The 24,742-nt window shown below is 54.2% G+C and overlaps 1 protein-coding gene across 5 annotated transcripts in view; it reads right to left on the reverse strand.

The window, feature by feature from the left end:
• Positions 1-972: 972 nt before the first annotated feature.
• The window catches only part of Ndst1 (N-deacetylase and N-sulfotransferase 1), a 54,777-nt gene continuing 31,007 nt past the window's right edge, over positions 973-24,742 (reverse strand). For all 5 annotated transcript variants that reach the window (XM_010627185.3, XM_033766587.1, XM_033766590.1 and 2 more), the window contains 13 exons: positions 19,763-20,257; positions 16,515-16,602; positions 15,301-15,455; positions 14,487-14,672; positions 12,537-12,665; positions 11,709-11,891; positions 10,644-10,740; positions 9,417-9,540; positions 7,352-7,526; positions 4,832-5,002; positions 4,645-4,754; positions 2,371-2,473; positions 973-1,649 (listed from right to left, as the gene is read on the reverse strand). In XM_010627185.3, the coding sequence (XP_010625487.1) occupies positions 1,530-1,649; positions 2,371-2,473; positions 4,645-4,754; positions 4,832-5,002; positions 7,352-7,526; positions 9,417-9,540; positions 10,644-10,740; positions 11,709-11,891; positions 12,537-12,665; positions 14,487-14,672; positions 15,301-15,455; positions 16,515-16,602; positions 19,763-20,257 (2,136 nt within the window). In that variant the 3' untranslated portion in view covers positions 973-1,529. The remainder of the gene's footprint in view (positions 1,650-2,370; positions 2,474-4,644; positions 4,755-4,831; positions 5,003-7,351; positions 7,527-9,416; positions 9,541-10,643; positions 10,741-11,708; positions 11,892-12,536; positions 12,666-14,486; positions 14,673-15,300; positions 15,456-16,514; positions 16,603-19,762; positions 20,258-24,742) is intronic.

Consider the following 24,742-nt stretch of genomic DNA (forward strand, 5'->3'; position numbering starts at 1 on the left):
GGGGAGAGGGACAGGCCGGCTGGACCAGGGCTCCCACCCGAGCCCCAGCTACTTCCTTTGGCCCAATTCCCCCAGGCCACTGGGCCCGTGAAGCCAGTCTCCCCGGAGGGAGCTGGTCCACCCTGCCTGTGTCACTGCCCGTTTCCCTGGGGTGGCCCCAAGACAGCGGCACTTGAGAGGGAACAGAGGCCTCTCCCTGGGCACAGCCACACTATCTCCAGGAGGCCCAGACAGGCCGAAGGCACAGCCTCCTTCCCACAGCTCACTCTCTAGCACTCAGATATGACACCTTGATACGGGGGCTTACCACCATTGTATAAGACTGAATTAAAAACAAACCCAACCAAAAAATAGAATATATATATATACACATTATATATACATATATATACATATCAATGTATGTATATATATGTAACACAGTGCGACCCCAGCACTCAGGGTTGGAACTCTGGCACCAAGAAAAAAAAAACAAAATATTAAAATACTTTAGCTTCTTAGTATTTGAAAGGTTAGGGGGTCTCTGGGAAGCCTCGGCCACAGGTCCAGTCGGCCGAGCAGCAGGCGGCAGCCTCAGCAGCTCCGGCGTGTCTGCCGCCAAGGCGGTGGGTAGGGTGATGGGTGCACATGGGGCTGCGTGTACTGCAGACTCCTGACCCACCTCAGCTCTTTACCACAGGAAATGCCACAGGGACCAAGGCCTGAGTGCACCTGAATGGCATGGCAGTGCCCCGAGCCTTGGAAGAGGCCTCGAGGACTGGGTGGGAACTGCTGGGATCAGAGATTTGTTTTTCCCAGGAGGGAAGGTGAGATGGGAAAGTATTAAGCCAAACATGGAGGTGCAGCGTTCTCTCAAGATGGCCACCCTCACATCCACCCAAGAACCACTCCTGGCACCCAGCTGACCCCTGTGAAGGCCTTGGCTCAAAACACTCAGGGAAATGTCCAGTCTTTCCCTGGTTTGTTGGTGCAGCGTTCTCTCAAGATGGCCACCCTCACATCCACCCAAGAACCACTCCTGGCACCCAGCTGACCCCTGTGAAGGCCTTGGCTCAAAACACTCAGGGAAATGTCCAGTCTTTCTCCCTGGTTTGGCAAAAGACCCAGCTGGGCTCTTCTCCCTTACTGTCTGGAGGACAGGGAAAATATGGCAGCTAATACTGAGGGGACACCCTGCTGGAGCAGGGACAGGGATGAAAAAGAGGGGGTGGTTGGTAGAACACAGTGAGGGACAGGAGAGAGTCTCGTGAACTCCCTCCCACCAAGAAGTGGCCTTCCACCATCGGGAAGTGGCCTTCTCCGGGGAGGTTGTGAACAGAATGGACCTCTGGTGCTGGGAGATCCAGTAGGCCACAGACCCAGCAGTGGAGGCTCTGAGGCGCTTGTGGACCTGCCTCACTTCTCCCGGCCCTGCGTGGGCTTCGGCAGGGTATTGCTCGTAAGTGCCTGGCCAGCCCGGCTCGCTCCCTCTCCGCAGGTTCGTCCGGCCCGGCTGTCACAGGTGTTCAGTCTGGCAGTGGTGGCCATGGCTACCTGGTGCTCTGGAGGTCCTCCCGCAGCCAGGTGGGCAACGTCTGGCCCATCTTGTACAGCAGCTTAGAAAGCTCAACGTTGTGGTCCCGGTAGTAGTCCTTCAAGAAGGCTCGGGACTGCAGAGGGAGAAGGCCGTGTGAGGAGACAGGAGGCCCCGCTGCTGGCCCCTCTAACACAGCCACTCTGCTGGCACCGCACCACACACTGCTTATTCATTCAGAATCCCCGCCTAGACTGTAGCCTCCAAAGAAAATGCCTGGATAGCGGAGCACTAAGGTAGCTCATAGTCAAAACTCTTCTGACAGAGAGAGAGGTGCATTCATCAAAACTAGAGGCAAGCCAGGCGTGGCAGTGAACACTTGTGATCCCAGCATTCAGGAGGCTGAGGAGGCAGGGGGACTGCTGTGAGTTTGAGGCCTGCCTGAGCTATATAGTGAGCTCGAGGCCAGACTAAACTACATAGCAAGACCTTGTGTAAAAAGAAAGAGGCAAACAGGATCAGGAAACATAAGATGCCATCTATGACTCCCAGCCTGCTTTGCACAGGCTGTCCTCTAAGAACGGCCTGACCTTCCTTCCCATGGGTCTGCATCCTGACTCCAGAGACCCTGCCTCGCCCCGAGAAGCTTCTTCACCCCTCCAGCCTCTGCGGCCACCTTGAGACTCGCGCCCTCTTGCTGCACCAGGCTTGCCTGTGCTCGCCCCTGCCTCGCCCTCAGACCCCACAGCACAGCCCTCCATGAAGGACAGGGATGGTGGGCACCGGTCTGCTCTGTCCCCAGGCAGGGGCCCCTCCCACTTATCCAGCTGCCGCGGGTACTGCACCCCACCACTTACATCCAGGTCCATCTCTGGGTATTTCCGGCCCTTGCTTTTGCCCAGACACTTGGTTTTTCCTCCTTCGAGCAGCTGGCACCAAAATCCTTTCTTTGGATCAAACCTGTGGCAGTGGGGGACACCTGCGGGTGAGAGCCAGCCCCTCCCAGACGCCCTCCACGAAGGCCACGTCCAGGAGCGGCAGCACCCAGGGGCTCGGGAACCCACTGCTCTGCACACACCCTGAACCTGTGCCGACTGCAGGACTGATGTCTGCCGTTTCTTGGCCCGAGTCTTACCCCTACTCTAAATTTGCCTGCCCTTCCTGCCAGCCCAGGGCAGCTCCCACACGTGCTGAGTCTTCTCAAGCTAGCCACCCGTTTCCCCGGCAACCCCTAACACAGACACCTGCCCATCCCATGCGATCCTGGGAGCTGTCGCTGGAGAATTTCTAATTCAGTGATGAGCTGCCTTTTTTTTTAAACCCAAAAAGCCTTCTTTATTAAACCAACTTCAAGTGACAACAAGGTAGGGGGAAAAAAAGGCATGGGGGGGGGTCTTTCCTTTTCAGTAAGTTGTATTTTAACAAGAAATGCAAAGGTTTTTGTACCTGCACTTCAGTGTAGACGTTTTATACTTCAGAGTAAACTTCAGAAAGGACAGAGAGAGAGACAGCCCTCTGTACACAACACCACCCTGCCTCCCAGGGCATTTCTGGGCGATGAGTGTGGAAGCGGCCCTGGGAGAGCAGGCATCAGAACTTGGCCCCAGCATGGGCACCATCGGAGTCCCGAGCAGGAAGCACTGGGCACTCGTGGCAGGTGAGGGAGACGGGGTCACGGGGTCAGTGATGATGACAGTGATGACGCTGACAGCAGCTACCACAACCAGAACGTGGTTCGCGCCAAGCATGGGGGCGTGTTCCACGCATGCGCCGTCACCCAATCCAGTGAACCCAGGCCGTGGGAACTGCTCTCCTCCTCCCCGATTCACACCGGAGGAAAGCAAGGCTCCCAAGCTCAGAGAATCATCCAATATCACAGGGCTAAGCGATGGATCTGGGGTCAGGCCCCGGCATCTGACGCCCCATCCTGCGCCCGAGACGCTGCCCCTTTCTGCTCAGGGGGAAGGGGCAGATCTTCGCCTCCTGCCCCTTTCTGCCCTCTCCTTTCTGCTCTCCCTTCTCCACCTTCAGCTTCCGGCACTGTGAGGAGGGAACACTCTTGCTTCAAGCTTTGCAGAAAAGCAGCGAAGAGGGTGACTCGATTCCTCTTCTCTGGGGACCCCTCCTCCCGCCGAGTACGTCCCTCCTCCGAACACAGCGTGGGTGGGCAGCCCCTCCTGCTCCTGCCCCTGCCCCTGCCCCTGGAATGCAGCCTGGCACTGACCCTCCATAGAACGGCCTCCCCACCAGCTCTGACAAAATATGTCTGGTTTCCTTTTCCTATTTTAAGGGGCTGGGAATTTAGCTCAGTGGTGCTGCCACCTGCCTCACAAGCGCAAGATCCCAAGTCTGATCCCCAGTATCCCCCCAAAAAAGAAAAGAAAAAATAAATTCTATTTTAAGTCAAAGTCTAATGCTAGGAAAACCTCTGGTAATGGGAGGGTGCTCATTGCTGGTCTGACTTACATAAAACACTCTGAAAATGTGCAGAAAAGAACTCCAGGGAGGGTTCATTGGAGAACGGCCTTGTCTGTCAACACGTCTCCTCCACGCACACTTTTTCTGCGATACAGGGCACTGAAACTGGAGCCTTTGCACTGAGCAACAGCCTCCTTCCCTTCCTTCCCTTCCCCTCCCCTCTCCTTCCCTCCTCTTCTCTTTTTGTTTCTTTTCTCTCTCCCTCTCTCTCTTTAAAGGTCTCATTAAGTAAGTTGCCCAGGCTGGGCTCAAATTTGTGATCTCCCTGCCTCAGCTTCCCAGAGTGCTGTGATGACAGGTGAGCACCACAGGGCCAGGCTAGCTCCTGCCTTCTCAGTCAATGTCTTCACTAATAAGATGTAGCCAAATTAATACAGTGGTACCTCGGTTCTCTCTGCAATTGTGGTTGCAAACCAAATTGGATGAGAACCAAATCAAACCACTGAATTTGATTCTGTTCTTGTCCAACTCAGTTTGTGGCCAGAACTGTGGAATAAATCCTTTACTACCAAACAGCCGTGAGGGAAGTGCTGTCCTCACTCCTCCTGCTGACTCTAATTAACTGTTTTTCCCACAGTTATTTGAGCCTTTGTTTTTATGGTACCGATGCCTGATCAGGGAAGTCCCCTGTTGAAGGTCAGAGCAATACTCACGCCAAGGTCTTGTGGTAGTCGATGATGTTGGTCACCCCGAGGAATTTCTGCACTGTGTCCATCACTTTGGCAGGTTCTGTTCGCAGCAGTTTGCCATCCAAGACCAGAATCTGGAAAGGAAAGGGAGAAAGGCTGTCTGGACCCCACACTCAGGCCGAGTGTGCCCACTCAGGGCCCGGCAGGCTACCTGGTTGGCGTGGAAGGCGCTGAGCCAGCGCTCAACGTGGGTGGCGTACCAGCCGGGGACCAGGCAGCGGCTCTGGAGGGCACGCAGCTTCGAGGACGCATCAGGTCCAGCTGTGATCACCTCATGGAAGGTGTACTTCAAGGCCACGGGGTCATCATGGGCACGCTGGTGCTGCGGGCAAGGGGAGAGGTGGGTGTGTCACACGGAGCTCCTGTGCTGCAGTCCCAGCTCCGGCTCCCACTACTGCCAGGCCTCGGGGGTCACTGGCCCCCGATCACCGCAAGACGGGATCAGAGTGGACCAGAGTTTCCCAGCAGTGGTCACTCACGTAGCCTTACTGAGGTTGCTGCCTGACCACAGACTGATACATGCTGATGTCAACCTTGTTTCTTTCACAGTGATTCACCTTTCCTTCCACATCAACTCATATCGAGAAAACTTCCCCCCAGTACAAAACTAGAATGAGCTACCACATATAGAAGGTAACCATCAATAAACGCAGTAAAAATAAGTGACTCTCCCAAACACCACCACCGTCTGCCCTCTGTCTTCGTCAGAAATAGGGCTTGGCTGTCTTAGCAATAGCATCGGAGCCACCTGCCCCAAAGTGATCATTTTCCTTTATGGAAATCAGATTGGGGAGCACTGTAAAGGGAGAAATGCCGAGTCTGAGTCACCAAAAGTAATTCTGTGGGCCATTAGCAGCGGCAGGATTCTCAGAGTCCAGTTCCTGGCTAGGCACAGTGCTGCACACCTATAATTCCCCTGTGCGTGGCTAAGGCTGAGGTAGGAAGATTGCAAGTTCAGGCCCAGCCTGGGCAATTTAGTGACTTAGGAAAAAATTAAATTAAATGAAAAAGGTACTGTGGATGTAGCTCAGTGTAAAGGCCTTGGGTTTGATCCCCAGTGCAGATCACAGCCTGGAGACATGCCCACGAGGTGGATGATGCCCCTCCCAGGCTAATCCCGGGCCCCTTTGAGGGCCACCACAGCCCAGGGCAGGAAGACCTCATCCTCCTGACCTCACTGCCAAGACAGGCAGCTGCCCTTCCGCTCCTTCCAGTCCTCTGTTGGCTTCCCTGGTAGGAATGGCCTCCTTTCTCGTCTCCCTAACCCGCTGTGATCATGGACGGGAGAAAGAATAGGTCTCAGAGATAGAAGACTGGATTCAGAAGCCCACCAGATGAAACGCACTGAGACCGGGTCTTCTCATTGGTGTGAAAGGGACACAACACCCTCTGCCTTCAAGGAAACTGCTGTGAAGAGCCAGTGAGGGGCCAAACCTGAGCATTTTCACAGTACAGACCAGGGGGCTGCCTTGACAGCTGCTTGAAGCCCTTATCTGTCCCTCACAAAAGCAGTGGGTGAGCACGTGGCAGAATGTGAAGAGAAACAGCCTGTGGTGTTTTGGATTTTTCTACAGAGACAAAGCGCACAGGAGAAATGGACACTAGGACACAAACAAAAGTCCTGGGGAACAAGAGGAAGAGGAGGCTTCCTCCACACCCTTGAGAGGGGAAGGGCTCCAAGGGACAAGAGCAAGGAGGACTGCACTTGCTGGCACTGAGGGGGACACTGTGAGGCCCCAAGGAAGCAGCCACCAAGGCATCCAAGGCAGAGTCTCAAAGAGGGACAGTGAGCTACAGAAGAGGCCTTCACAGCCAGGATGGCTGACGCCATCCCGGGAACCGTGCACGAAGGCCCGGGGGTCCCCTGACACCAAGAGCAGGCCTGGCCTGCTGGCTTCACAAGGGTGGTCAGGATTCTAGTCTTAGGTACCAGGCCCACTTCCACATCAAAGCACATAGTGTGGCATAAGACGGCTGGCAGGCAAGAGAGGAACACAGGCCCCAGGCACTCACAACAGGCTGACAGCATCCTGGTGAGCACTGTGGGCTACACACAGAAGAAATTAAATCAGGCCAGGCATGGTGGTGCACACCTGCAATCCTAGCACCTCAGAGGCTGAGGCAGAAGGATCACCACAAGTTCAAGACCAGCATGGGCTACATAGTGAATTGAAGGCCAGCCTGAACTACATAAGTCTCAAAAAAAAAACACACAAAACAAGAAGAAGAAAGAAAAGAGAAATTAAATCAGATCACAGAAACAAAGAGAAGTTCTAGCTCTCATCCACCTCAAGTAAGAAGGAGGATCCATCCCTCCAGTGGGCCAGGTGTTGGTGCAGCCCACTCAGAACAGCAGGTCCTGCGCCCTGGCCTCCCAGTGTCCATTTCCACCCATGCTGTGGCCTGTGGGGAAATCAGCATAAGTCCAGATGCCAAGGCCAAGCTGTCCCAAGGTCTCCTGGTCTCCACCTCCTGTGGGTGCCAGGATCACCCCACGTGAAGCTGTGGCTGGCATTCTGCATCCACGTCAGGCTGGACGTGCCAGGACTCACCTCACACCAGGTACCTGGCTCGGGGCCAGCCCATGCAGGTGCTTCCTTGGCGTCGCTGAGTGACTGAGTGTCAGACAGAGACCGCACCCTGCACTGAGCCTCAGACCACCCTTGCTCACCTGGTACCAAGAATAGGCCCGGTCCGCAGGGTTGATGAGGATGGTGAGGATCTTGGCCTTGGGCAACAGGGCAGCTGCCCGCCGGGGCGCCACTTCAGAATCAAAGTAGTTGGCACTCTTCTCAAAGTAAAAGTCAGAGGTGGTGTTGGACGGGATGGGGAAGAACTCCATGTACCTGCGGGAGGCCAAAGTGGGCCGCTCAGGAGATGCCCAGCAGGAAGGGGCCCACGGATGCTGTGCAGGGCCTTCCTCCGAGAGCAGGGAGAGCTGCTCGGGCCAAAGCAAGTCTCCCCACAGCGGCACTCGGGGGAACAGCAACTTGGCCAACTCGCTATGCCAAATTCCTTCCTTTCTAGTGGAGGCTGTGGTGTCGAAGGGTCTGAGACTCCGAGAAGAGTGGTAGTGTTCTGGCCTAACCTCAGATCCCAGCAGTCTGATGCTCTGCACCTAAACCCACAGGCCCAACTCTGGGCTAGGGGCTAGCAGCTCTCTGGTCCCAGGAGGACCCACTGGCCGGGAAAGCGCCCTCTGCTGCCTCTAGAGGGCAGGCTTGCTTTCCTTACGGCAACAGTGCTCTCTAGTCCCTCGCAATGACAAAGGGGGGGGGTCACCTCATGCCACGTGTGCCCCCTCCCCAGCCTGCTGTGGGTGAGAGAACAGCTTTCCAAATCAACGTCCCACACCCTGCCTGCCCGAATGATGACCACCTCTACCCTATGCGCCATCCTGAAAACTATGAACTGTCCAGGCCCTCCCAAGGCACCTACTCGTGTAAAGCCAGAATGTAACTTTGAGGACCCAGGGGAAGCAGGGGGAACCCCAACGAACAGCATAACATCTCTGTCCTGTGACACAGAGTTTCTCCACAGCGGTCCCAAGGACCCTTTCACAGCCACCATGTGCTCAGTAGGCTCTGCCTCCATACAAAATCAGAATCTTGAGTATGGGGCCAAGGATCGTCCTCTCTCCTTTTTCTGTACCTTTTTTGTTTGTAACATGTAACTCGAGAAAGCTCAAAAAGCAAGAGCTTTGCTTCCTAAGCTTATAGCAAAGCCATTTGGCAGCAAAGCTCGACTTCTTTATCTTATCAGGTATAAATAAGCATTCACACACTTTGCTACAGACCTGCTAATGCACTGCCCTGGAGCGCTGCCCCAGGCTCTTTTGAAGAAGTTAAGTACTGGCTTTGCACTACGTTACCTCTCCAAATCCAGAAAGCACTGGCTTCCAACAATCTCTCTGGCCACAAGAGGTTTCAGGTAAGAGACCAGACATGTCAGAGATTATAGAGGATGGATGGATGGATGGATGGATGGACAGATACACGGGCAAGACAGACAGATGTGTAGAAAAACAATAAGTCATTAAGAGAAATACAGAAAAAATATTTTTTAAAAACCCGTAATTCCTCCACCGAGATAACCTGTTAACTTAACCATGATAAATAATGCTAGCACATGTACATATGAAAATTTAAAAGGTAATAATAGGGAAAGATGCAAAATGAAAAACTAGAAAGTAATACCATGCATGCTGCCTCCACTAACACCAGAAGTCACCCCCGTGGAAGGCTCTGGTGGGAAGCCATGACTGTCACCGCCTGCCCAGAGGAGCCCTGAAGGCCAGCCAGCGCGTCAGAAGAGTACACAAGAACGACCTGTCTCCACAGCTTGCCACGCAGGGGGCAAGGCCAGCTCTCGGCCAGCACACCAGGATGTCAGCCCTGCTCTGTCACCAGCAGACCTTGGGTCCTTGCATGAATCTTCCCTCCCCTCCTCTAGGGGGCAAGATGCTCCTGTGCAAGCAAGAGGGGGGCTACACTCCGACCTCAGCAGTCTACGACCCAGGCCATGATGCAAAGGGGCAAAGGGCTTCCCCATTGAGCGCCCTGTCCTTGACAACATCCTCCCAGCATGATTCAAGGGTCACTGATCCTTGTCCCTGTTTACAGGAACTTTAGCTGTGTGTGAGCAAGCACCAGCTGCTTCCTGCTGTGTCCACTGTGACCTCCCCATGCGGCTCCATGATGGCCTTCCCGTCCTGCTGTGCACAGAGGCCCACTCACCAGTCGATGCCTTTGTGATAGTTGTGGCCGTTAAAAAACTGGATCTCCTCAAAGGTCTCTGAGCTGGGGTAGTTGCTGCTTAGGTCCGGATGCATTCCCAGAAATAAGTAGAGGGCCGTGGTACCTGGAGGAGGGGAGCCACTGAGGACCACAGCCCACCCCAAACAAAAAGGTGGAGTTTGGGTTCTGGGCCTGGCTCACCAGTGTCCACTGGGAGGCCCTGGGGAAGTCCTTTCCCTTCTCTGTGACTTAGCTTCCACATTTGTACAATAAGAGCTGACAGGTCCAGAGCTTGCCTATGGACCCGGCAGCTCTGTGCCCCTTTCAGACATCACGGCCTCCTTTATCACTGAACAGGACTTGACCTCAGGACCCTTCTCATTACTGCACTCTGACAATCATGTCCAACTGAGTGCAGTCTCTGCAGAATCTCACAGCTAGAGGCTCTGCTGGCCCTTTCCAGCTCTAGGCCTCTGTCCACTCTGGTACTTGGGAGCAGCCCAAGAGAAAGGGGCTCCAACCCTCCCTGCGCTAATGTGAAACTATCCTAGAGCCAAGAACACTGGCTCCAGGGTCTTTTCTTCTGGTTCCTCCTTCCTCATCCACTCCCCGTGGTGTGACCCTCATTTATAGGCTACAGTGAGCGTACCCAGAGGAGAAGAAGGCTGCAAAGTTTGGTGAGTAAGAGCCAGCTTTGAAGTCACGGAAACCAAGTCTCAAGACCTAGAACTGCTAAACGTGCTACGGGAAGCCCCTTCACTTCTCTGAGCCTGGAGTTTTTTCTGTAAAATGGGAGTAGCCATTTGTGCCTTGAGTGTGGTGTGGATGTCAAGTCATTAGCAATCACACCACTACTTCTTCATCATGCACCTCTGGCAGGCGTGATTAATGGATTACAGTCCACTTTGCATTTAACCAGCTTTGCCGGGCTCAACTTGAACTTGCAGAGCAACTGATCTGAGTTTCCTTTTCGGCCTACACTCAAGACTACCGGGGGGACGCAGGGAAAGCTCCCGGAGGCTGTGATTAGACAAACACAAGAGTCCCACGCTCATCCTCCACTCTCGTCCCACCTCCACACCGACAGGCGATTTCTCTTCACCCCAACGCTACTCCTACTTCTGGGAGGGACAACGGGAAGTGGGACCTTGGCTGGGTGGTCCCCAGTACTGCACAGGCCAGACAGCAGGGAGTAAGGAGGGCTGGCTCAAGGGTGGAGAGACCTGCCTGTTTTCTGAGGGCCAATGATAAGGAGCTTTGGGAAGCGGTCACATGTCTTCTCCTTGGACCAGATGTCTTTGTGGCGTTTGTCCTCGCAGGGGTCCTAAGACAACAGTGGAAGAAATATGAGAGGCCGCGGAACTCAACGAACGGGCTTCACTGCGTGTGGATACTGAGCTCTTCTAGCCCCGACGGCTAGCTACAATACCTCCATGTGCCCTTGTCACATCCACCCTCCAGACGCTGAGTGTGACAGGCAGGGACCATTTCTGGTGAGTCCCAGGTCCCCAACCGACCCTGGCAAAGTGCCCAGCTACACGCTTGGCACATATTAGGCCCTTGTTAAACTGAGCTGGACAAACAGTGTCTGGACCAGGGGTCAGAAAACTTTTCCTACAAAGTTTGGTAAATGTTCAGTAAACATTGCAGCCTTTAGATTCTGTTGGCTTTCTGCTGTTTCCAGGAATATGCATGGCTGTGTGCCCAAAAAACTACACAAACAGACCACAGACTAGATTTGGCCCATGAGTCACAGTTTGTGGACCCTTGGTCTTAACTATGAGACACCACCGATTCCAGCTCCTGCTTCCAATGTTTAACAGCTCCCAAGAGCAGACTTTGCTGAGAACTGCCTCTCTGAACTCTCCCAACAGCTACCTCCCAGTGGCTCAGAACTGCTGCAGTTAAAGGGGCCTAAGACATTATGCAAGAGACAACCACAGCTCTTTTAATGTCTTTTTCCATTTTGTTTTGCTTTTGAGACAGGGTCACACTATGTAGCTAGCTAGACAGGGCCTAACTCACAATTACTCCTGCCTCAGCCTCCCATGTACTGGAATAACACTATTTTTCCAGGCTTGCATGTAAACGTGCACGCATGCAGGTCTGTGTGAGGAGGTGTGAGTCTGTACGCACAGGAGCATGTGTGTGTGAAAAGGAGCAAGTGTGCCTGTGTAGCAAGCAAACAAGTGCCCAATTTGCACTTGGTGTGAAGGTGGAGGCCTAGAGCGCGTGCCTGTGAATGGAGGGCATTCCATCCCACAGCGAGGTGCCAGCCTACCCTATTCCTACCTGCCAGAGGGGGTCCTTCTCCTCAGAGAAGATCTGGAAGTACTTCTGGGCCAGTTGCACGGGTGGCAGCGTCTGCAGCCGCAGGCTGGTCCAGGAGTGCAGGAAACGCACCAGATGCTTAAAGGTGTACAGGCCCAGGCGGTCGTTCCCATAGTTGGACAGGTGTGTCATGAAGATGCTGATCTGCTCCGGGGCAGGGGAAGAGGGAGGCAGCATGTGGGTCAGCATCTGAGCCCCTCACCCCCACCATGGACCCTTCTAGTTCAGTCTGTGTGCAGGGCTGCCCCGTGACCAGTGTGAGACACACTGGGGTCATCACAGACCTGCTGTGAGGCCATGGCCGAAGCACAATCAGGACGGGCCATACCTAACTGACCCCAAACATTACAACCCTATGGAGAGAGGCTGGCTGATGCAGGAGCTACTTGTATTGTGTTTTCTAGACCTGGAAGAGTAGTGTGTAGGTAAGGAAAGGAGTACTCAGCCCATAAAGATGAATAATAACAACCACTTGACATTTACCTAATATTATTAAAGTACGGATAATTATCTGCATTTACAGATAAACAAAAGCAGCTTAAGTGGAGTCATTTTGTGTGTGTTGCGTGTGGGCGTACATGTACACAAGCATATACAAAAACTGGAAAAAGAGCATGCACAAAACGAAGAAGCTCTGGTTCTTTCTTTAGTCCAGATCTCGTTTTGAAGGAACACTGCCGGTACCAAATAACAGGCCTCCCGACCCCCAGACCCCCCTGCCAGTCTCCCCACCCTGCCCAGGCTGCCCGGTGGCACTCGTCACACCAGCTGCCGGCTGCAGGAACTCACGGGGTTGAGGAGCACAGTGAGGAAGAGCTCGCCCCCATTGATGATCTTGTCCAGCTCACTGGAGCCGCCGGGATACTCATTGTAGAAGATGGTGTGTGTGAAGAGGCCACAGGTCTGCCTTGGGAGGACCTGGGAGGATGGGAGAGGGGCTATGGCATCTCGGGTACGGAAAGCAGAGGGTGGTCCCTTCCTCAGTAGAAGAGCTTGGGTATTTCCTCAGAAAGACAGCCTCCTGGGTGGCCTCACAGCCCTCACCCAAGGAGTTCCTGGCCCCAGAGTCTCAGCAGCAAAATCTGCCCCACTGTGGCAAACCACAGGCCCTTGCTGTTTAATATGACACAGCTATTCTCTGCACAACATAAGCAGGCTCCAAAGGAACACGGAGAGTACTTCTGAAAACCTGCACCATTTTCAGCAAGGATCTTTGGCCCCTTAGAGCAGTTCTGCAAGCCCCTGACGTGAGAGCCTTGCCTGGGCACTCTTGGTTATGCACCAGCTTAGCCGTTTATTTTCCATCTCCTCTCAGGAATCCAAGCTCTGGGGAAACCCAGCCAGGCCTTCCTTGTGAGGACCTTCTTCCCAGAGTTCTGTGAGTCCCTGGTACTGAGGAGTGGTGGGTGGGTGGGTTATGGCTTAGAGCTAGATACAACCTAAAGCCTCGTGTGCTTAAAGGTGGGGCTTTGAGGGGTGACGATCATGGGTGTGTGATGCTGGATCAGCTTACTGATTGGTTTAGCATAGTTCTGGGTGTGGGTGATGGACTTACTGAAGACAGAAGACCCCCTCTATGTGTGGATAGCACCAACGAATAGGCTTGTAGCCTGGTTGGAATAAAAAGCAAAAGAAGGAAGGCTCAGCTCCCTGCCTGCCATGCCAGGGACTGTTTCTCCTCTGCCGTGCCGCCCTGCCATGCAGCCAGCTGACTATGGACTGAAATAAACCTTTGCTCCTGCATCTTGTGGGTGTCAGGTGTTTCGTCCCAGCAGTGAAAGTAACTAAGACACCCATCTTGACTGATAACTCATCCTTCCAGGCCAAAACTATGGAGTCATCTTTGATTCCTCTCCTTCTTCCGCACCCTACACCCCATGTGTCACAGGTCCTCCTGTCTCTAACTTCTGATAAGTCCAGCATATGGTTCCAATTTTGCACCCTGGTCCAAGCCAGCACCATCGTTCCTCTAGAAGACTGCAGTGGCCTCCTAACTAGCCTGCTTGCTTCCACTTCTGTACCCTACAGCCTGCTCGACACCACAGGTAGATTGATGAAAATCCTCTTATAATGTGAGTCAGGTCAGACTCCAGTCAACACTTCCTGTCTCTGCCTAAGAGCTGAAACCCATTGGTGGCCAGCCTTCCATGGCCCTTTCATCTGGCCCATTATGCCTCTGACACCCTGTCCTACCTGTCTCTCACTCCATCCCCTCCAGCCACACTGGCTCCTTCTTGGTTCTCAAACACATCCAGCACAAGCCTGCCTCCTGGCCTTTGCACTTGCTGTTTTCTCTACCTTGACTGCCTCACCACAGAGAGCAGTGTGGCTAATCCTGGGAAGGCCCTGTCGACTCACTCTCTCCCTTCTCTGCCTCACTCTCTCCAAAGCAGTTATTACCGTGTAACATGACACACTTTACCCACTCTGAAGTGTACTGTCTGTCCCCTGTCACTGGAATGTCAGGTCTACAAAGCCAAGAACTGTTGTAGATCTGTGCATTTCTACATGCCTGAAAAGGGACAGACACGGGAGAAGCTCAAGGGAAGCTCTTCGTTGAGCAGATGAGTCTAACAGCCCTGTCTTCGTCAGGACCTCCTTTAACACAAGTTGGCCCCTGATCCAGCTCACAGAGGGGAGCACCTTGTATGGCCCACCTTCCCCAGCACAGAGCCTCAGAGCCTGAGGTGGTAGAGGAACCGCCCTGCCCACGCCCCCGCCGGCCGTTGGGCCACTTGCCATGATGCCGTTGTGGATGAAGCCGCGGCGGTAGCGGGCCGGCTTCAGGTGTGGGTACTCCTCCGTGCTGGTCACGCGGATGCTCCACACCTGCTTCCACGCCTCGTACAGCTGCACGTGCACGGGGTACACGCCCGAGTGGTGGGGCGCCACGGCGTACCCCATGTCCGTGGGGATGCCGTGCTCCTGGGGAGAGGACAGCCAGGCCGGGGTGAGCATGGCATCTTCCCCTTGGGCCTTATTCCCCATTTGTTGAACACGAGAGTAAAGTCAGAGGGTACGATAGCAGGGCAGTGGGTCCAAGCGCTCGTGGTGCACCGGGGAAGTTGGGACCCAAAATCTTAGACTGAGTGACTGGCAGGGACAGGACTAGAACTCCTAACTCTTAGGCCAGGGTGCGATGCCCTCCAGCTCAGAGGATGCACACGTGGTGAGGGACAAGGACAGGGCTGTTCCTGCCTCTCTTGCCTCAGACTGGCAGGTGAACCCAGGCTCACTTCTCTAGCGCCAGCCTCCCACTGAGCCCCTCTTCTCACTTTCTGGGGCCTCCCAGCCCAGCCTGCAGGTGGGAGCTTATGCCCAGGAAACACGAAGCTCTGTGCCTGAGTCCTAGTGTGACCTCTTGGGCCTCGGCTTCCTGTCTACAAGAGGGTCTATTGTCTTGAGACTTCCAGGATATGGGCTGCAAAAGCAGCTCACCCCAGGCCACTGTCGGGCTGCTGAACTGCAAAAGTGGCCAGAGGCCAGCAGCTCAGACCACCCCCAGTCGGGCCCCCGGCCCACCCAGCTCTGCCGTGTAGGGAATCTTACTCACGACAGCGAACTTCTTGTTCAGGGCCATCTGCTCAGCCAGCACAGACTGGTTGTGGAAAAGGTGGGGCTGCATGTGGCTCCACATGTGGGGGAACCACCAGAATTCCTTCACATACGACAGCAACAGGTCATCCCCAGCATCCTCGGCGTCCGTACCTGCAGCATTCACAGGACAGCTCAGCCCGGTTAGCGAGGCACCGCACTCTGGCCCAGCGGGTGATGAGTGCATCCCCGCAGCCTGCCCGCGAGCTGCCTGGAAGTTCTCTGAGCTCCAGCGTGGGAGGAAACAAGAGCTGGTCCAGAGTTAGGGCTCCAGTCTAGGATGCGCCCTTGGTCAATGAGTGCCCGTGGCCAAGACACTGTCCTCTGGGCCCTTGCTTGGGGTACACAATGACCTCAAGGGTTTCCTCTACTCATCCTGTGCCTGCTATGGCCCTAGTTCGGGATCCACACTGGGTCACTGTCTCTTACCTACTGGTGTACAGAAACTCTTTGTGTATGTAGAGGATGCTCAACCCTCCATCTCACGTGTACTACTGTGACCACCCAGATATGCTACGCGATGCAGATACAGCAACGGTGCAGAGACAGTCAGCACCGCTCCTATCAGGCTTTGGGGCTACTGCACAGTTTCCCTCCACCCTGACTGCTGGTTTTGCCTCCAGTGCAAGAGTGGCTGTCCTCTCCGTGGCCTGAGCAGAAGGCTGCATAAGGTAATGGTCACTGCCAGTGGCCAGGTCAGCAGTCCCTCTCGCCCAGTCCCAGAAGGGCCATGGAGGAACTGAAGAGACACCAAAGAGGAAGGAAATGTGATCCAAGTGACCTACACCCCGACCTTAAGCAAACCCAGGAACTTACTGTCCTGGGAGAGTTACAGGTAGTTTTCACTCTCTATGCCACACAGTTCTGTCATGTTCTTAGACTTCAACTGATTTTTCTTATCAGCCAAAAAAATACAAATAATATTAAAAGGTGACAGTGAGGAAGAAACAAGACAGCAGATGCCCCATGTGAGACTGAAAGGCACGGGAGCTGTCGTTGTTAGCCCAAAGCAGTGCTAGGGGTGGTGACTGCTCTTGGTGACTACTGGCTCTGGGGGACAGAGGGGTCAGTCAGCCCACGTGTGGGCTGGCAAGCAGCCTGCTGCATTCATGGCACACTAACCCACACTAACGAAGGAGGCCTGGCAGGTGCCGGTGGGACAGGGCCCCTTACCTGTGTGGAAGAATTTCCCTGAGTAGCCCAGGTTAAAGGTGAAGTTTGGGATGTGTGCTCGCAGCTCATTCTGTGTGTCAAACAGGGCCTGAGGAAGGCAGAGAGAAAGGGAGGTATGAGGAAATGCCAGGAGCTCCCTGCTCCTCCCGCCGAGGGCTCAAGAAGTGTTCTGCATCAGCAGAGCCAGCTACAAAGTTTGCAGTGCCCAGAGGAAAATGAAAAGGTGTGGGACTGGGGGTAACTCTATGGTAGGGGTCTTGCCTGGCACACAAAGCCTTGGGTTCCATCCCCAGCCCTACAGGACCCTTATTCAAAAGGTATGAAGAAGACAACAGCAGCACATGGCACTGTGGAGGTGCTGCCCGCACATCTGGGAGGCCAGGCCATGGCATGAGAAGACCTGCACTCCAGCAGGCTCTGCTGTGTGTCTTTGAAAGTGTCATAATTTCTCTGGGCCTCAGTTTCCTCAACTGTCAAATGGAGCAGATGATCTCTTCCTGCAGGGGCTCTGGGGAGAACGGTGTGAGACACCGCATGGAACACTGCCTGACATTTGGTGAGGGATGAGAAATGGCTGCTATGGTCACATCTGTGGTCACTGCCACTGTGGGCCCAGTGTCGTCGTCACTCAAAGGATTTCTCCTCCTCAGAGGGATGCAAGGCTGACGTAAAGGGACCATGACTCTTCTAAGGATGTGCTCTGGTCCAGCACCTTGCTGTCCCCACGTGTGGCATACCCAGCACTTGCCAAGTCAGGAAGGGTGCTGACCCTGCTAAGACAAACATGCAGCTGGACCCCAGGTCCATGGTTCACAGGCTGCTAGGGAATCTGCAACCACCTGCTTTCAGGACATGTTGCACACTCAGCATCCTGACCCTCATGAGCACCCTCCAGTGATGTGGCCTTGGGAAAGTTGGCCTCGGGGTCCCTCCTCTCTAAAATAGATTTCATGACAGCACCCTCCTCACCAGGCTGCAGTGAGGACCCAGTGAGGATGCAGAGAGCGCTGAGCGTGGCTGGCATTCAACAGGCCCAAAGAGCGGCCCCTGCTGGTGTTACTTCAACTGCACTGCGTACAAGGCCCTCCGCGTCCCTAGCACAGGAGCAGTGGTGGGCAGTGCTTGGGATTAGAGGAACCCTCTGTCCTCTCGACAAGGATGGGTGAGGGTCAGAGACCTGCCAGCGCTTTGCCAGCTGCACTGATCTGAGTGCACAGAAGGGGGCGCCCGATGTGTTTCCTCTACAGAAGCAGCGCATATCAAGCCTCTAGTTTAGAAATGGGGAAAAGAGGAAAACCAAAGCAGGTGCTCCAGGGGCCTGGGGTGGCGGGGGATGCAGTGGCGTCCTAGCATGCTCAGCCTGGACAGGTCTCACAGACACTCCACTGCACAGGCGGTCAGCGCCGGGTCCCAGCAGGACAGAGCATGGCTGCGCGGCCAGGGGAGTGTCCTAAGCAAGAAATGAGCAATCTGCTCTGCTAGAGGCCAGTCACAGCTCCAAGCCGATTAGAGGGGAGGCCTGATGGGAAGCATTTCAAAAATTTCTTTCAATAGGTGAGCCCGAGAGGGAATGCAATTTCAGGAGGAAACATGATATGTAAAAGCAGATCAGTTACACTACCCAGGCCTATGCAGGCAGCCTGCAGGGTAGAGCTGGGGGCCTAGACAGACCCCAGCCAGCCAGGGACCCCTCTGCGAAACCACTGGGGAGTAGGAAATGGCCCCAAATCCTCACATCACCCCATCTTGTCATTTTACGGCTGAAGCTCGGTGGTGGGAAGGGACCCGCACGGGTCACCCTGTTGGTCAGGGTCACATTAGGACTCGACTGGCATAGAGATTGAACACTGCACCGCACCGAGGCCTACACCGCCCAGGGAGAGAAACAGTCCTCAAATAAGCCTCTTTTGAAAGCCCTCTGCGTGCATCAAAGAGAAGTCTTGGGTTGGTGCTAATATGTTTCTAACACTCGCTAATCTCCTGTAAGAGAGGACACCCGGTCAGCAGGCAGCAGTGTCTCTGGAGAATTTAATCCCCTGTTTTGTTTTCATTGGATTTATTGTTGTGGTTGCCCTCTGTTCATGGCAACCCATACTGATTCCCATTCCACGAGGGTGCCGTCTCCTTCACAAATAGCTTTACAGTAATGAGTAGCTGGGAACTGTGTTTTAAAGATTGCTCAGTGGTCTTCATCTGCAGCTTCTCTTTCTTGGTGATACTTCATTTACATGTGTGTAAAAGCTTGTGGTTTGCAAAGTGCTTTTACATACAGTTTTGTTTGGTAAACACTTTTTTTAATTCAACACATGTATCACATCATCTATAGATAACACATGCCCCAAAGTGGGAATTGAGCTCTTGCTTTTGTTTTTAAAATGCTGCAGAATGGGCCAGGAATTTAGCTCAGTAGTTCTGTTGCCTGCCTTGCAAGCACAAGGTCCTGAGTTCAATCCCCAGTACCAAAAACAAAAGATAAAATGCTGCAGAAGATCTGATATTGATATAAACATTTTTAAGAGTTAAAAATCCTATCTAGATTAAAAGGCAGTTTCCACTTTTAGGTTTAGGTGTATGGGTGCCTGCCTCTGTAGATACACACTTGACTTCCATGACCCAGATGTATAATTCCTCTATGTTTAATATTTCAACAAAAAATTTAAATAAGCTATGACATTAATAAAATTTGGTGAAAGTAAAAAAAAAAAAATTTAAATTACCGAGGTACAGTGGCACACACCTGCAATCCCAACTACCAGGGAAGTGAGGCAGATGGAAGATCACAAGTTCAAGGCTGGCCTGGGCAACTAAGTGAGTCCCTGTCTCAATTTTCTTTTTTTTGAGATAGGATTCTGCTAAGTCTCAGAGATACCCAAGCTGGACTTGAACTTGTAATTCTCCTGCCTTGGCCTCCCAAAGTGCTGAGATTACAAGTGATCACCACCACGCCCAGCTCCCTGACTCAAAATATAAAAAAATAAAAGAAAAAAGACCTAGAGATGTAGCTCAGTGGTAAAGTACTTTTCTAGCACGTGCCAGGACCTGGGCTTGATCCCCAGCTCTGAACACACAATTTAATCACACACAATTTAAATCACACTTGCTCCTAATAAGACCATTTATAAAAGCTAAGCGGCCAAGGTCGCAGGTGAGGCCAGGCTATAAATAACCAGCAGCACGCGAGTGACGCAGACAGGGCAGAGCAACAGTGGAATCCACACAGTGTTGAAGCCCTTGTCGCCCCTCCTTACCTTCACGTCCTCCACCTTCATGCGCGTCCCCTCCTTGCCCACAAAGATGTCATCGATGTCCACCAAGATGTAGCGGTCCAAAGGCAGCGACAGGCGCTTCCCCGTGAGGAAGGCCACGGCGTCCACAAAGACAAGCTTGTGCAGCCAGAAGTTGAGGTTGTTGCCGAACAGCACACGCTGGATGCCATCATGGAGGCCCAGGTCCTGCACCACGGTGGCATGCAGGGCAGCATGCAGGCCGGCATCGGCGCCCAGGTGTGGGATGGACTCGGAAGAACGCGTCTTGGCCAGCAGCACTGGCTCATATGTGGAGTGGTTCGACTGGAACACGGTCCAGTCCTCACCAGGCAGCACGCCCTTCTCCACCTCGCTGGGCCGCGTCACATAGAGCAGTGGGGACTTGGGGTTTATGCTGCAGTCCTTCAGGCCCAGGTTCGAGTGCAGGAACAGCGGGAAGCCCTTGAGTTGTGCGCTCAGCAGGCTGTTCTCATTGGCCTGCAGTCAGGCAGAGGAACAGCGCCGAGATCTCAGATGGTGACCAGTACCAGCAACATCAACAATACCCACAGCATTCACGGCGGGCTCACCTACCCGTCTCTGTCCCACCTGCCCCTAAGAATGCACCAGCGACTGTGTGGGACTCACTGGCCAAGCCTGGTAGTGGAGCTGCGTACTTGGCATGCAGGACTGCCATACCCCCTCGTGACTCCATGAAGGAGATGTTGTCACACCCATTTTACAGTCCCAGAGACTGAGCATTGGAGAGACTCAGTCACGCCGAGGGAAGCACAGCCATAGCGAGCATGGTCTCTCAGGCTGCCTGGCCTTCAAGTTGTCTCACCTGTTCAGGCCTCTGCTGTGAAATGTGCCCGACACCTCATTGCACCTCCAGGATGGGGAGGATCCAAGTTAATGCTGGCAGAGCGCTGAGCACAGGGCCTGAGCACGAGCCACGCTCATCTAGCCCTGCCCTCAGCCTTGGGGACCAGCTCTGCAGGTGCGCTTGGCGAGGGGACACTGTGTGCCCTCCAGAGCACAGTGAGCTATGTTCAGCCTGGGAGGTCTGGCCTTGGAGTCTGCACACCCAACCGCTGTGCTCGGTACCCTGAGGTTTCCAAACGGGCACTGACCACACAACCTTTTCTACAGAAGAAATCTGTGTGTGCAGAGCTAGGCTCCAAACCCCGGGCCTTGCTCATGCTTGGTAAGCCTCTAAGAGCTACTTTCCCTCTACCCCTCTCTTCAGATGTCTTGCATGGGTACAGTGTAGGACATCAAGGAGGAAGAGACTTCTGGAGAGGGGAGCAAACGCACTGCCCCGGTACCCGAGACCACACTCTCACAGGAGTCCAGCTCCTAGACCCACCCAGTCCCTCCTCTTTCCAGAACCTCCTGCCGCTTTGCTCCTGGGACTGCAGATGACTGCCCAACATGCCCAAGTCCTGCCTGCCCCCTCAAGCCGCCTGCTGCTGCACACCCAGCCTCTCTCCAGCCACTCCACTCTGTCTACAGTACCCCTGGTCCTTGTTTCTGTGCTAGTTTCACCCAGTCTTCTTGGCCAGCAGGATCCCACTCTTTCTTCAAAGTCCAACACATATACCCTCTTCTCTGCACTGGCCTCCAAGCTACCATATCCTGCATTATCTGCTCGACGGATATCGCTTCTCGGCCTTTTGGCTAAGACCAAGTACAGTTTACATGACGGAAAGATCTATGAGACTGCTACATGAAGAATGAGTGAGTTAGGACAAAGCAAGAATGGACAAAGAGCACAGAATGAGTTCAGAGCAGGGGTCTGGTCATGTGCAGGACACCAGGGGGCTGCTCCAGGGACCACTATACCAGGGCCCATTGCTGAGCCAGAGGTGGAAGTAAATTCACAGTGGAGCCCATGTCCCGGCACCAAGCTGCACCTGCTCAGAAGGGCGCCCTTCATAAGTCTCCCCAACAAAGGCCCTGTGGGCCATGTCCTTGTGAACCACCATAAGGAGCCACCCTCCCTCGGAGTCTGTACACAGAAGGCCTCAGAGGCCGCCCCTCTAGCGCCAGACTCCCATGGCCCGAGTCAGCGTTGGCAACTGCTTGGGCTGTGTGGGGGCTGGAGATACTTCAGGCCCTGTCATCACCCTGGGAAGCCACACTGGACCACAAGGGCAGAGGGATCCCATTTCAAAGTCCCGACCCTGAGCCAGCTGCCAGGTGCTGCGGCTCGGCCAGCTGCCCAGACATCGAGGAAGGGAGGATGCCAAGTTGCTGAGAGGTAGCCCAGGCGGCAGTGGCAGGAAGCAGCCAGGGAAAGGGTTGGGGAGGCCAGGCGATGAGGACCCTCGGAAGGAACCAACTCTTCCGATGGGGTCACCCAGACAGAGGAAGGCACAACCCGAGGTAGGCAGGAGAGCCAAGGCCTCACACAGGCTCAGCTGGATGCTGTGCAGACCACCAGGTTCCCTCTGGGCCACGACGCTCTTTCTTATAAGGCCTCCCATGGCTAGGTTAGAAGCAAGGAGCCTGGTTGTTAAATCTTGGCTCTGAGACTCACCAGCCACATTACTCTGGTAAAGCCTTTTTGGGCACCAGGTCCTTATCAGAAAATAACATCCCTACTTCATGAGGTAGCTGTGGAAATTAAACAGGATAACACCGCAGGGCAATGAGCTGGGTGTCTGGCACAGCCCAAACGCTCAGAGGCAGAGGACAGGGAGCCTCACCAGACCCCTGCCAGGCCGTGTTCAGACCCAGGCCACCTAGAGTTGAAGGCTGAGGAATGACAGTGCCAGGAACTGAGGCTGTAGAGCAGGAGGCCCTAATTCCCACCCTCAAGGCCCTCACAGGGGCACAAGAGTCACGAGACTGACATAGTGCTGCCACCATTTTTGCTGCACCTGGGGATGATAAAACCTCCTAGTAGGTAGTCATGGTGGTGCACACCTGTATCCCCGCACTCTGCAAGCTGAGGCAGGAGGATCACAGGAATTCAAGGCCAGCCTGGGATACATTTTGAGACCAGATCAAAAAGGAATTCCTGCCAGCTGACATTTATGGAGTGGTCCCAGGGACCAGGCACTGTGCTCAGTGCTTCCCACCCACTGTCTTGTTTTGTCTCCAACACAGCCCAGGGAGGCAGAGCTGTAACTGGCCCCACTTTACTAAAGGGTCAAGCAACCTCTGCTTCTAAGCACCAGAAAGATTTGACCTGGGGCGGGGTGTTAGGCCCCTGCAGCCACCCTGCCCTGGGAATTCAGCTGTGGAGGGAAGGAAGCTGTCTTGGGAGCCCTTGCCATCCTGGGCAACTCTCCCCACTGGAGCTGACTGCATGAAGAAGGAAGATGCCCCAACCACCAGGGGGCACATGTTTCAACAGAGAAAACAAAAGTCTCCACTGGACACCAAGGGGCGGAGGCTGTCTTATGCAGCTGGGCAGGAAGGGGACAAAGAGCCCACAGGGGCATGTTCCTGTCCCTTGCTGGACCTCACATTTACCTTTGGCAGAGCTAGGGTCCACGCTTTCATACCAACTGTGCCCGGTGTCTCCCCTTCATTGTTGCCACCTTCTGTCTGGTCCCTCTGCTGTGGCCTGGGATGCAAACTTCAAGGAAATCCATGGGGAGTCTCTGGGATCACCACACAGTGCTATGACCAGGGCCTCTGGAGTCAGGCTGCTCGGGCTCAAATCCTAGAGAACACTCAGAGGACGCCTCTCTTTGCCTCGATATCCTTCTCTCTTAAATCAGGATGCTGCCACCTGCCTGGAGACTGGCTTATTAGTGTGAAGTGAGTTAATTCACATAGAGCATGGAGGCAGTGCACAACGCACTGAGCAAGCTCTCAATAAATGTCGGTCATTCTGACAGTTTTCAGGCCTGGGGCTCTGAACCGAACTTAATGAGGTTCGCGGCAGGAAAAGGGTACAGAATCCAGGAGGAAAGAAAAAAAAACTAGACAATGGAAGGAGGCTGACTGTATGCTTCTGTAAAGCCATAAACCAGGCCAGTGCTCCCCAGAGGGTGCTCTGTGAAAGAGATCAAGCCAGGTGGGGAACAGACCCCGCAGGTTGCTCTACTACAGGACTTCTGAAGGCTTCAGTCTCTCGGCCCACAATAGCTCTCAGAAGCAGAGCCTCCTGCTGCATTACCGTGTGAAAGAGCGTGTCCTGGGAAATCTTCACCTAGACTAGTGCCTCCCAGCACCGCGCAAAACATGCCAGGAAGTGCACTCCCTCGTCCTCCCTCCTTCTCACACCAAGCAAGAGCCCACAGACCTGTGCGCTCCCTGTCCCTTCTGAGTGCAGGACTCTGAGCGGAAAGCCATGCCACTCCTTCCCTCTCGTCCCCTGGGCTGTTTCATCAGCGATAACTTCCCCGGCTGGCGGGCACAGTGCCAACCTCCCACCCCCTCGTGCCCATCCTTGCTCCGCTCCCTTCTGAGCACTTATCGCCACACCTGAGAAGGGCCCTGCATCCTGTGTTCACATGTCTGGGGCCTGTCAACCACCCTGCTGCACGCAAATGTCAGCTCCATGAGAGCAGAGTGCTTGTCCATTGTGGTCCCCGCTGTGCCCAACGCCAAGCACAGGACCCACAACACAGTAAGTGACCAATGCATGTTTGCCGAACAAAAGGCCAGTTCCTGCTTTCCATCCTGCCTACTGCAGCCTTGGCGCTCCTCCTCGATGACACCTTTTCAGCAGGGACCCCAATCCTACTGACTGCTCTGGGAGCCCCACAGGGCCTAAAGCAGGTCCCCACAGGTCCACTGCCATTTCCTTCTGCTCTCTCTCCCAGTGTAAAACAGCTCTAGTTTGGAAGGTACATGAACTCTACACCCCACTGTGACCAGAGTGCAGAGAGCCCAAACCACCTACGTCTGGGCCGAACCTCAGCTCCCCACTTAGAAGGTTGCACAGCCTTAGGTATTTAATTTGATCTGGGGACACACCTCCTCCCTTGGGAAGACTGCTGATAGGTTTTGGGGAGCCCCCAG

This window comes from Fukomys damarensis, unplaced genomic scaffold (genome assembly GCF_012274545.1).
Source record: "Fukomys damarensis isolate Sample0158 unplaced genomic scaffold, DMR_v1.0_HiC HiC_scaffold_3, whole genome shotgun sequence".
NCBI lineage: Eukaryota > Metazoa > Chordata > Mammalia > Rodentia > Bathyergidae > Fukomys > Fukomys damarensis.